General features: G+C 39.7%; 2 protein-coding genes across 2 annotated transcripts; one reads left to right on the forward strand and one right to left on the reverse strand.

Annotated features, from left to right (window-relative positions):
* Positions 1–208: 208 nt before the first annotated feature.
* LOC128745351 (uncharacterized) lies at positions 209–1,165 on the reverse strand. The gene has a single exon (XM_053842396.1). The coding sequence runs from the start codon at positions 1,157–1,159 to the stop codon at positions 209–211; it is 951 nt and encodes a 316-aa protein (XP_053698371.1). The 5' UTR covers positions 1,160–1,165.
* A 2,711-nt stretch (positions 1,166–3,876) lies between these two features.
* LOC128741446 (soma ferritin-like) lies at positions 3,877–5,441 on the forward strand. The gene is made up of 3 exons (XM_053837273.1): positions 3,877–4,046; positions 4,141–4,243; positions 4,337–5,441. The coding sequence occupies exons 2-3, from the start codon at positions 4,153–4,155 to the stop codon at positions 4,897–4,899; spliced, it is 654 nt and encodes a 217-aa protein (XP_053693248.1). The 5' UTR covers positions 3,877–4,046; positions 4,141–4,152; the 3' UTR covers positions 4,900–5,441.
* The last annotated feature ends 7,452 nt before the right edge of the window (positions 5,442–12,893 follow it).

Here is a 12,893-nt window from a genome sequence, read left to right on the forward strand (position 1 = left end):
ATTAACTCTTCTCACGAACAACGTTTATGAATAGCGTTATCAAAATAAAATGAGTTTGGACTGATAACAATTGTGGTTACAAACACATTTCATCTTTTAGCTAGATTGGGCATTATACCTATATATACAGAAGAATACATGGCTACATTTTATGGATTTCTTTTCTTATTCCAGAAGAATACCGCTTTATCTTGAACTATCATTTACTCTACAGCGACTGCTCAACGTCATGATCGGCAGCATACATCATGAGTATTTTAAATTGATCCATATCTAGCTTATTCACGATTCGAGTATTTTCTTTGTTGGTCTTTAAATGGTCCGGAACTACTTGTCCCCGTGTTAATTTGCCTGTTAATTCAATATCGACGTGAAAAATCTCTGAGTCACGAACGATGTCGGGTTTAATGAAAACAGCCGCCAAAAATGCATCGCACGGCATCCACATCATCCAATCGCTGTAACACTTTGCTTCCACCAGATTTAGCATTTGAACAGCCCGATTAGTACTGTTTCCAAGGACATCCAATCGCCACCCCATATCCAGTCCCCTGTGTTCAGATACGCACGTCTCCCACGGCAACAGTGTTATAGGGCACTGCACGTTGTTAAAGGCAATGTGCGCCGCTTCTGGGTCCGCCCAAAAGTTAAATTCAGCCGCTTTGGTTGCATTACCAACTCCATGACGGTTTCCTCCCATTATATATAGATCACGCATTTTCTCGCGCACTTCTGGATACATTTTTAAACACAAAGCTAGATTCGTCAGTGGGCCCACGAAAATTAATGAAATTTCCCCCGGTGAAGCAACGATTCTACGAAACAATGCATTAACGGCATGTTCTGGCTGTATTAAACTGTCGTCTGGCTGTTCAAATTCGAGATCTCCAAACCCATCCACTCCATGGAAGTGTTCCTCTCGTTCTGGAGCCGGCGTAATTATTGGGTCACTGGCTCCTCTGTAAACCGGAATGTCCATTCTATCAATTGCTTTTAAAATTCGCAATACATTGCGTGACGAATTCAACACATCCGTATTTCCGTGCGTGCAGGTTATTGCGTCAACTTTTAGGTTGAACTTCCGTTCACATTTTAGTAGCAACAGCAGCGCCCATGCGTCGTCTGTTCCAACATCGACATCTACGATTACTCTTCGCATCAGGCAACTATTTACGGACATGGCAAGTAAGAGACTACAAGAACTCAGGTGGTCCATTAAGGATTAAGCGCAAGCCTCGACTAACCACGTCTGCGTTGTAAATATTTGTTAGCAAATTGAAGGTTACCAACGCGCCAGTATGTATAGGTATATGTAAAAGCATGTTTGTTTTACTGATAATCATAAATATAATAGGTACCTATCTATTCTAATAAAATTTATTCAAATATTCAAAAATTATGCATTCATTTCATTCAACACGCAATCAGAGATGCCATATTTTCTAAAAAAAATGTCTGCAACTGCTCGAAAACCGAAAAAATCGAGCAGTTTTCCGGCTACTCGAATTTTCTGGTTTAAAAATAATCTGCGAAAATCTGCACACTTTTTTAGGGAGTCTGTGAAAGTTTAAAGAGCTTCGAACAAAAATCTGCACCAAAACAATAAAAGTCAGAAAAACTGCAAATATCTGCAAATTTATAATGATCTGCAAGACCGTTCCAAAAATCTGGAATTTGCAGACAAATGAAGATAGAATTAACAAAAGGGCGAATGTCGCAAGCGTAAACAAACCGAGTGAGGGTTGATTTTCCTATGCTGGCCCAGCAAAAAATAACTCTTACTCGTTTTGTTTACATTTGCGACATTCGCCCTTTTGTTAATTCTATATAGAACTCTTCCATCCCTATTACTAGAGTGACTATATATATAGAGTGGCGACAATGTCAAAATTGGAATGATAATTATCTGTCAGTGTCATTCACCCCACTGTCACAAATGTCATTCCCATATACATTTTTCATGTAGCCAACATCTCATCTAGCCCACACTCTTAAATGATTCTACCTGTAAATAGGTCAGATTTAGTTAAAGCTAGGTTGAAACTACTCAAAATGCCCTTAAAGTGTACAAACTCAAACTTTGGGTAAAAATTTCAACCAATTTTGGCTACTTGCTACCGATAATTGAATTATTCTCTATGACAAATAACGCACTTGTAAGTTCCTACTACCAATTTTTTGGTTAAAAAACTACTCAAAATCTGAGTTTGTACACTTTAAGGGCATTTTGAGTAGTTTCAACCTAGCTTTAACTAAATCCGACCAATTTACAGGTAGAATCATTTAAGAGTGCATAACAAATTTTGCCTCGGACCAAATGTATTTGTGAGTAGCCCGCTCTAACTTCAGCCTCGGATGAATGTGTATTGGTAAGCGCTCGAAAAAGTTACTTTTTTACTTTTTTTCTTTTTGTGTCGAACGTGTAGGAAGGGTACACTGAGAAAACTTTTCGTATAGTTTCTATGTGCCCCACACAAAGATTTTTGCAATGTGCTCAATTAATGAACTTTATATGCCAAACAGTTATAATTTATGGGTACGCGAAACTTTTGCACATACTATTCATATGCGCATATTTTTTATATGTATAATTGCACATACTATTGATATCCGTATAATTTTTATGTGTATTTCTAGGCGGATTGTGCTTATATGTGACACATGATAATTATCTGGAATTTCATATGGAAATTTACCATTAGTTATGTGCAGAATATTTTGAGTGTAGGAAGCGTAAAAAGATGTTAGCCGCATCTTTATCCTTCAGTTTCATACGCCTGGTGTCATTCCAATCGAGCAAACGACCAATCCAACGCGTATGCAGGAAAGAGAAAGAAAATTAGCATTGCTATAGAGCATTGCATACTTTTGGGATGACATGTCGCCACTCTGTATATAGTCACTCTACCTATTACGAATAGGGTGTTTGCAGAGTGCATATGCATTGGTGATCTGTTGGGCAGGCAAAAGTGACAGCTCCATATAAAACACACGGGCTGGGAAGAGCAAAATTTTTTAAATGATTTATTGTCAATTGCAAAGAAAATTGTACCATCCAAAGTGCGATATCGCTCATAAAAGTGCTATTTTACATTAAATCGTTTCGGTATCTTCGGCGCACTTATCACTTGGAAGATAACGAAAAAGTGCGCCGAAGATACCGAAACGATTTAATGCAAAATAGCACTTTTATGAGCGATATCGCACTTTGGATGGTACAATTTTCCTTGCAATTGACAATATTTTCTTCATTTAAAACAGAAATTACAAATTGCTTCATACATATGGCAAAGTAATATATCTGTTTACTAAATAAAAAAATTATTTTCAACAAATAAGCTAAGACGCGGTAGCAATGATCAAAAATGTAACTATGACCTATGTTAGCGGGATAAAACTAAACAAATATTAAAAGCCAGCAGTTGCTTTCGGCTAAGAAATAAATTATTTATTATGCTAATAAAACCAATATTATATTCCGTTACTTTCAACTTGGCCTATGCCGTACACTGGTTCGAAAAACAGTATATTTGGGACACCGATTTAACGCGAATTCACCGAAACCCAAGTTACAAACAGTCAGCATATATTTCAGGTAACATTTGTCGGTTACATTAACTATTAATTGCTTTAAAATGATGAATAATTTCCGAAAAAATGATAATTCTATCCAGCACGTTTTTGCTGCATCTAATAGGAAAATATGCAATGTGTGCCCAACAGATGTCTTGCATGTGTGTGTAGCAAAAGCCCTATAAGAAAAAATCAAAACATTCTGTGCTGTTCTGTGCCTGAGTCAGAGCACTTTCTGTGGTTATGTATTGGTGAAAGGTGCACAACTAATGACACTTTATGAACTAACTTGACTTGCTATTTTGCTAAGAGCTAAGACGCAGATTAAATTTCAGAGTGTTTTGTCCTGACTTCCTGAGATCGTATCAGCTGTACGTAGTGAAAAATTATTGGATTGCTGATCATATATTTTTGATCAACAATATTTCTAACGCAAAGATTTTGTCGGGTAAAGAAAACTCACAAAATCGCAGGTGAGTAATATCTATAGTATAATGACAATAATAATTCGTCGTGATTTCTTCGTTTCGTAATCGCCATTTTTCTTCATGTTCTTTGTTTTACTAGTGGTTAGTCATCATGAAACTATATATGCTAATATTCGGAATAGTTGCGGGAGTTGTTCTCGTCAATGGAGCTGTTAGTGGCGGAGGATGCACATTTTCTACGGGTATATTTCGTATTATTATATCTAGAATTTGGAACATGTCCTAGTCAAAGACATTCAGTACCAGTAAAACTCACTAAATTATATTCCTTGCAGATAGCTGTACCTCACTTTTTTCCGGTTTCCCTCATGTGCAAAGCGATCTCAATAAGTATACTAAACAAATGTTGGATAAGTCGTATGACTTCCTGCTTTTGTCGTCGGTGTTCGATACATATACCCTGGATCGCCCGGGATTTGAAAAACTATATCGCAAAATCTCTGATAAGGCCTGGGAGGATACTATCGAGCTAATAAAGTACCAAAGCAAACGAGGTGCTAGTGTCACTTTGAATAAGGGCACCGATAATCCTGTTCATGACGTCGCCAGCCTAGTTGAGAGCAACGAGGCTTCTTCACTCAAGCTGGCAATTGACTATGAGAAGTTATTGGCTACCGAGGCTCACCATATTCATAAGAAGATTTCCCATGCCGACAGTGGCAAGCATTACGACCCGGATGTAGCCCACTACTTGGATGAAAAACTAATCGAATACCAGAGTGGCACAATCCGGAAGCTTTCCGGTTACATCACAAACTTGGATGATATTTTGAACGAAGCTAACACCAAAGACTTGGGCGTACAATTATTCGACGATTATTTGAAAAGTGTCGAGTAAAAATACAATATTACCTATCTACTTTCATAGAAATAGCAGAATTCCAACATGATCGGTTGATCGCTCAATGTAACTTAAAAATAAGTAATATCTTAGAACTGTTTTTTTAATTAGAGAAAAATAGGGTTGTTTCACCTAGAAGGCGATAAATTGGATAAATCACGCGCCAGAAGTTATGTTCCAAATAAATATCTTAAACTGAATATTTTAGCCAAAATGCCTACTTGCAAAAAACTAGGGTGAATGGTCATGGTACGTATCATTTTCTTTATTTTTCAGGCACCTTCGGATTGATTCGCAGATTTATATTTCTTGACTTGGAAGAAACTCTTTAAGTCTAGTTTATTTATAAATTGATTTTTTATGACAGCAAAAGTTTTAGATTGAATCGATCCTAGTTCGGCCTGTGTTGATTTAGAGAACACGAATATCAGAATTCTCGGATGGGGTCAGTCGTCAGTCCCGGTGTACCGGTTAGCATTCCCAACCCGGTAGAAGTTACGAGTGACGCAAGCTGTTAAAGTGACTATAATGTAACAAACAAACAATAAAAAAAGAACTCTCGGGTACTTTTTCAAAAGAACGTGAATGACAATGAAAGATTTTGTTCGTATTTCCTCTAGTCCGCTTTTGTCGGCCCTCCCATGGGTAGGTGGTTTGACGCGAACTTCGGCTAAACGACCTAAAAATCTTAGTTCCGCAAGAAGAATGTAATATAGTTTAAGTTGGATATATGTGTAGTATGTAGTATTGCATAATTTACCTTTACCTGTAGCATGTGTCTCGTAAAGCGGAATGGAGCGAAATCGAACGGATTTGATTTTAAATTCAATCCGTTTGGGCCGAAGCACCGGGAGGGCTTACTCAGTTCCCTAGATGAATTGCTGGTATGCACAGAAATTTCTCTAGAAAACTGAAACCAAATCCTACCCACCATTCATGAGATTTTGACTTCTCATGAAAATTAAAATTTATCGCTAGTTAGAACGAACGAGTGTTCAAAAATGATGTGATGTCTTTATTTGCGTAATCGAGACATTTTCTATGAGATTGCCATAGAATTTGTGGCTGTTATGCGATTATGGACAGCACAGCACTGAAAAATATACACACGTACATGTATACATGTGTATGCATGTATGAGTGTGCATGGGTGTATAGGTACGAATGAATATATGTTTGAGTGTTCTATGATGAGTCGGAAATTCTTTTTATACCTATGCTGCCAAACTACAATTATTAATGGGCAGGAAGTTATAGTCAGTAGCTGTGTTTCCTGTGTCAGTTTCCTATGTTATTACTATTATTACTAATATTGCTATCGTTACTGTTACTGTCACCTCTATTGTATTGTTTTGGATGTAATTAATTATAATTATTTTTTTCTTATTTCCCTCCTTATTAGAATGATTTGCATGTCTTGTGACTAACCGCGTTAACGGTATTCAACTAACAACATAAAATGATCATGAATGACGCTGTTTGTCTCCCAAGGGCCCTCCTAATGCTGATGAGCCTCTGTCGGAGAGTCCATCAAGTCGAACGGTGGCAACTCACCGGCGGCCTGCTCCTCTCCATTCTTGCGGCTGTCGTCGCGGTCGGACTTAGTGGATCTCTCGAAAAGCTTTATAGCCTCGATATATATTTTGTTCTATCCATTGCCCAATGCTGGCAGACTTCAACTGAAATTCCATTTCTAACTAAATCTTTTTAGAGTTAAAACTTCTTCAAGTAAAAACAGGTATTCGATTCTCTGGCTGATTCAAGCGATAGCGAAGGGCTGTCCTCAATATACCATCATTCCCACTTCCTAAAATGGGGTCATAGTACATAATATATGGCCATGGTATGAGGATTTTTTTTTTTTTTTTTTTTTTTCAATACCATCCTCACAGAATTATCAACGTCGTAACATCCTATTAAGTCTTGCTTCAGTGACAGCTTGCACTTAAGACTTAACACGGCATATATACATATCTCCAAGTGAAGTTCTTTTTGATCCACCTCATCCCTTCTTAGTTACAGAATCATTTCAATTGACCACGGTCTGAAGAGCATACCGACAAATCGGTTGACTACCGCTACAAATATGCAATTAATGCCACCGGGAATAATACGAGCGAGTACCAGTCCCCATTATATCGCATCTGCTCTATTTTTCGGAAGTTCAAGTAGTTTTTCGATAGTTCTGAGCGATAATATTGCTCTTGAATAATATTCCGCACAAAATATTCGAAAATTTACGCCATCAGCTACAATACTGCAAAGATGGTAGATAAAGAGGCGGCTGTGGCTTTTAATGAGCATAGGTTGTTGAACAGCGCTGGGTCAATCGTGATGACATGGGTATTTGGGAGATGAGTAGCGTCCAGCCTAGCGAGTAGTTAGTCGGTAGTAGCATAGGTGATGGACAGACATAGAATTCTCGTGATATTACTAACTCGAAAACTGCGATCAACATGTTGACTAAAAATTTCTTCTTTTCTTTCCTTTTCTTTCTCTGCCTGATCTCTATCGCTTCTTCTCACGGCAACAATGTTGTCGTGAGGGGAGGCAAGAGATCAGCCACAGATGATTGCACTGGTGACAACGATGGAGAGGACGGCCGGCGTGGAGCCTGCTTTAGGTTTAATTAAGATTGACTACGAACAAGATGAGGAAACAAACAAAGGAAGGAGAAAACAAGATAAGTACAAGCCATCTTATGCTATATTGACCAAGCACACAATTATAACGAGCCAAGTTCTGTCACTCTTCTTCCGCCCATTAATCCATAATCACCAACACATTATGGCGCTAGCGTAATCCGCACGGATTCTTTTATCATTATCACAACCACCTTATCTCAGCCCTGGACAGACTTTGCTCTAACTGCCCCACCTTGTGCTGCAAACAGAAACAGAAACAGATTTCCTCTAGTCCGCTTTTGTCGGCGATACCAATGCTCTTCAACACTTCGAAGATCGAACTAAGCCGTGGCCGTGAATGGACGTCGAAAATTTTCACGTCCGATTTTTTAAATTTATTTTTCGAGAAAAATAACATTTCGCATTCAAAATTAGTGTTTAGTTTTGGATAAAATAAAGTGATTCAGTATTTTGGGTGTAGAGTCAAACCGTCCTGCTGGTCGGTTTTGCTAACAGATTCGGCGACACGAGTGCAAAAAGTTACTTTTAGTGATACTTGATATACTTGCTACCAGATAACCAATCGAGTGCTGATACGTGTAGTGTGGGAAGAACTTCAAGACCACGGTCAAAAAAACTCAGCGGAATGGAATTAACATTGCACAAGCCAAGCTTCTGGCAGGATCAGGAAACTTGAAATGAGTGGGGAATAGATTTGACGACGAATCAAGATTTTGTTCTAAGTAAGTAGATTCGTGGCTCCGAGGATGGCTGCATTTGGTATTGAATGGATAATTTAAGTATCTGCTTTCTCTTTTATTCATTCATTTGATTTTCAGAGAGCGAAGTAAGGCGCTATAACCTTGGCCTATTGCAGCCTGGCTTTTGGTCTAAAAACCATGAGTTCATCCCCGAGGGTCCCGAGTATCATTTAACCTTTATTAGCAAAGCTGCATAATGTAGTCTGTAAATTAATCAATATCTTCAAGGAAAGCATTTGGTACGGGAGGTCCACGCTTCCTTTCTTCCCCTAGATTTCAAAGAGTTGAATGGAATTAGGTATCATTTCTAATTCCACTTGATTCTTTGGAATTCTCTGCGGTACATGCTGCACATTAGGCCTGGCCGTTGACAAGAAAAATGATCGACTAAAGGAATCGTCATTTTCAAGGATGCCTTCAAGTATTGGCTGCGTTAGTGTGAGATTAGATAAGAAGATAAGATAAGATACCAACGCACTTCAACACTTCAGCTTTGCATGGATCGGTTGCCGATATCACTAGTTAGCTGCGCATCAGTTTCTCAGACTGAGGCCATTACAACAAACCTTTTTTGGCGAATACCAGTGATGTGGTTTTCTATAGGGACGCTCCACGACGGACCAAATGTTCTCCTTGCGACAAATCCTCGGTAAATTCCGGAAATTTAACTTGCTGACTCACCATTTGTTTATAGACTTTAAAGCAGTGTACGATTCAGTTAAATGAAATGAGCTGGGCAGATTATGCTTGAACATGGTTTTCCGACAAAACTGGATCAGGCTATGGATACGTGCTACCACCCCATCGACAGGCAACCATGCTTTTGCAGCCAACATCTCAGCGTGAGCGAAAATGAAATAGCAATGACGCTCACTGCAGCTCGATATACAGATGTCGATGGGGTGCGTGCTACCCTTGATGGTTCAAAATGAAGCGTCAGGATAGCGAGTGAGACATATCGGACTCGTTTGTGACGTTAGATACTTTGAAGCAAGCTGAAGGACTAGCGAATTTGCTGTTCAACATTGCATTGGAAAGAAAGTACTATTCGAAAGCCAGGCGCATAGAGAAGCGGTGCCATCATCACGAATTCTCATATGCTCCTAGGGTTTGCGGATGACATCATTATCATCGGTGTTAACCTTAGAGCTGTGGAAGAAGCGTACACACATTTTAAGAAGGGAGCTGCTGGGTAAGGCTTATTATGGCTGGTAGAAATCGTGACAGCCCTTCGGGTGTTGAAACTGTGGTGGTGATAGATGGAATACTTTTGAAGTGGTCGGCGAATTTGTTTACCTTGGAACGTTAGTGACGTGACAACGGCGTGAGTTGTGAAGTAACGGCCTTCTACGGATTACGGATTACCAGCTGAGACTGCAACTCCGTACAAAACTTGCGCTCCACAAGACACTAATTTTTCCGGTGGTACTCTATACGGCCTCGAAGCGTGGACGTTGAAAGAGAGCGACCGACGAGCTCTTGACGTTTTTGAACGTAAGATGCTGCAATCAATTCCTGATGGCAATTCGTCCTAGCTGGAGTAATACTGAGAAACGAGTTATATCGTAGATTGCGGCGTCGTATATTGATATCCAGCATTCTGAGCATTCTTCTTCTTGCGGAAGATCGCCAATAAAGCATACTTTTGCCACATTGCGTCTTTCCTCTAGTAATTCCAGGCCGATCAGCATGCAACGGTTTTTATAGCTGGGTAAGTTCCGTGGATCCGTCCATCTGAAATGACGTAAAGCGAAGCGGATGAACTTTCGCTGAATAGCTTCGATACGTTGAATTTCGTTCTGGTTATAAGGAGACCAGACGGGAGACGCGTATTCCAGCCAGTACAGGTCGCACAATTGAACAATAGAGTGTTTTCAGGCAGTAGATGTCTTTAAATTTTTTCGCGAAACGAAATAAAAAGCCCAGCTGTGAAGAAGCTTTTGCCACCACGTATGAAATGGGATCCTTGAATGTTAATTTTGCATCGATTAAAACTTCCAAATTCTTAACTGTGGATTTGTGCAGTAAACGTACGTCTGCCAAGGCATAGTCATAGTGGAATAGTGAATGTTTTCGTCCAAATGAAATTACCGAGCACTAGACACATTCAGCGACAATCGGTTAATTTGACACCATTTAGCGAAGTTTTCCAACTGCTCCTGCAGAAAACTCATATCCTGTGGTTGCTTTATCGTATGGTATAGCTTTAGATCGTCAGCGTATGATAGTTTCACGCATTTCAAAATGTAATTAACGTCGTTCATATACAGCAGGAATAAAAACGGTCCTAGGTGGCTTCCTTGTGAAACACCAGAACAAACAGGAAATGGCGAAGAAATAACAATTTTATTTCTAGGCTTTAATTGCGACACAACCCAATTGATAGCTTCAAGATGGTTGCCCATCAAGTTTTCGTCGTTGACTCGGTCGGAAGGGCTGTAAACTACGCAGAGAAAGAGTATCGTCAACAGTGGTAATCGCGACCCATAATTGTTCAACTGCCGAACTGTTGGGAGGATTAACTGTGCAGGACTTGAGCGAAAAGCTCACAAAACGCCACCTGCAGTACTTTTACAACTATTTGAACGCGACCGATCCTGTCGGTAAACGGAGTAAGTGTCGTTAAACAGCTGGCTTGTCGTCGTATTTTGATTCAACCAGGTTTCGGTGAGGACGTATACATCATAACAGCAATTGCTGAAGGCTAACTGGTATTCAGCGAGAGAGCTGTTCATTCCTCCAACGTTTTGATAGTATACCAGGACATTCGAGGTAGCAGATGCAGCATTACTTCCCAACAAACATTTTTTTGAATAGGAGCTTATTCAACCATTGTATAGCCAATTACCGGGCAACAATCGCTTAATAAGCTGTTATTCAACAAAAGTGTTTGTTGGGTTGTTACGGTTGATGTCCTGGGAATTGAGGATGCGTCACAGCGATGGATACCGTTACTGATAGGATAATTGCTATGGAAGGCATAATGTAGTCTGTAAATTGATCAATATCTTCAAGGAAAGCATTTGGTACGGGAGGTCAACGCTTCCTTTCTTCCCCTATATTTCAAAGAGTTGAATGGAATTAGGTATCATTTCTAATTCCACTTGATTCTTTGGAATTCTCTGCGGTACATGCTGCACATTAGGCCTGGCCGTTGAGAAGAAAATTTATCGACTAAAGGAATCGTCATTTTCAAGGATGCCTTCAAGTATTGGCTGCGTTAGTGTGAGATTAGATAAGAAGATAAGATAAGATACCAACGCACTTCAACACTTCAGCTTTGCATGGATCGGTTGCCGATATCACTAGTTAGCCGCGGCTTGGAAAACCCCTTCACCAGCACTAAACTCAGGGCCGGGACGACTTGGACGGCAGGAACGAGTCAATTGCGATTGTAATTCGGTGTCTACGGCGGGCTCGACTGAGCTAGGCGGATCAGGGGTTTCCATATCGCGTTGTGGTAGGCGTCCCGGACCGGTGATAAGCTTAAGCTTAATTGACTTGTAGTGTTTACCAAAGGCGAGGTGTAGAAATGCGGCAGAGATGTAGATGTACGTGTAGAATAACCAGAAGAGAGACCAAATAAATCCGCGCTATATTTGCTATATAAGTCATTTATTTTTTTGCCGGATGAAAGACCAGCAAAAACAATTTTTAGCAGAGAATCCGACAGAGGCCGACGACTTCGAGGCAGACCCCGTAGTGCCTCGTGTTAGGAACGACTGGTGAGCGGCAGCCCAAGTCCGAGAAACGTGGAAACAACTCCTGAATTTGGCACTGATTCGATAAGCGGAATGTCGCCGAAAAAGTGAAGAAAGACAGAGAAACACCAAAAAGACTCCCTCAATTTCGCTTACGTCCTTTTAAGCGTGAATTAAGAGCTTAAATCATAGAAACTGCTTTTATTGGGAACTTTCTGTTATTGTTGTATATATTTTTCTATTACGAGACGGAAATTTTTTGAATAATTTATGCTATAACTATTAACTATGTTTGACATAAAAAATATATTTTTTCCATAGGGGTGTAGGGACTCTGTAATACTCAACAAGTACTTAACCAAAACTGGAAAATGTCTTCCAGGGTTTAACAATACATGTAATCGCTTTTTACGCGGTTTGTTTTTCACGCGAATTTCTGAATTTACGCGGTTTTTTTTACGCGAATTTCGGAATTTACGTGAATTTTGGAATTTCCGCGGTTTGTTTTACGCACCTCGTACACAGAGAACAGATTAACAGGCTCGAAGGAAGTAATCGATTTTTTGTGTGTAAAATCTGTCGGTAGCGCCCTCCAGAAATAGTTTGCCAAACGCATCAAAAAATATTCATGTACCTTTATCAATATTTCTTTGTGCTGGAGTTACATAGCAGCGATGGCAGCGACATCAAGATTTAGTTTGCCACTTACAGCTCGAGGGGTGCTCTATTGAAGAATTACTCGTAGATTACATAAAAACCTTTTACACACTTTTTGTCAATTACCTGGTAGTCTGTTCTCTGTGCCTCGTATCCTTCGCGTAGCGACTTGAGTGCATTACTAGTGTGTTACTTTTTTTAATTTATCCTAATGTGCGACGGGTGTATGTTTTTTCATACTTTTGCCT

The sequence above is a fragment of the Sabethes cyaneus genome, chromosome 1, assembly GCF_943734655.1.
Source record: "Sabethes cyaneus chromosome 1, idSabCyanKW18_F2, whole genome shotgun sequence".
NCBI lineage: Eukaryota > Metazoa > Arthropoda > Insecta > Diptera > Culicidae > Sabethes > Sabethes cyaneus.

Excerpts from the sequence above, each read along its gene's own strand:
- LOC128745351 (XM_053842396.1), bottom strand. The coding sequence starts at position 1,159 with ATGCGAAGAGTAATCGTAGATGTCGATGTTGGAACAGACGACGCATGG.
- LOC128741446 (XM_053837273.1), top strand. The coding sequence starts at position 4,153 with ATGAAACTATATATGCTAATATTCGGAATAGTTGCGGGAGTTGTTCTC. Across the intron at positions 4,244-4,336 it reads AGGATGCACATTTTCTACGG|ATAGCTGTACCTCACTTTTT; the intron begins GTATATTTCGTA and ends TATTCCTTGCAG.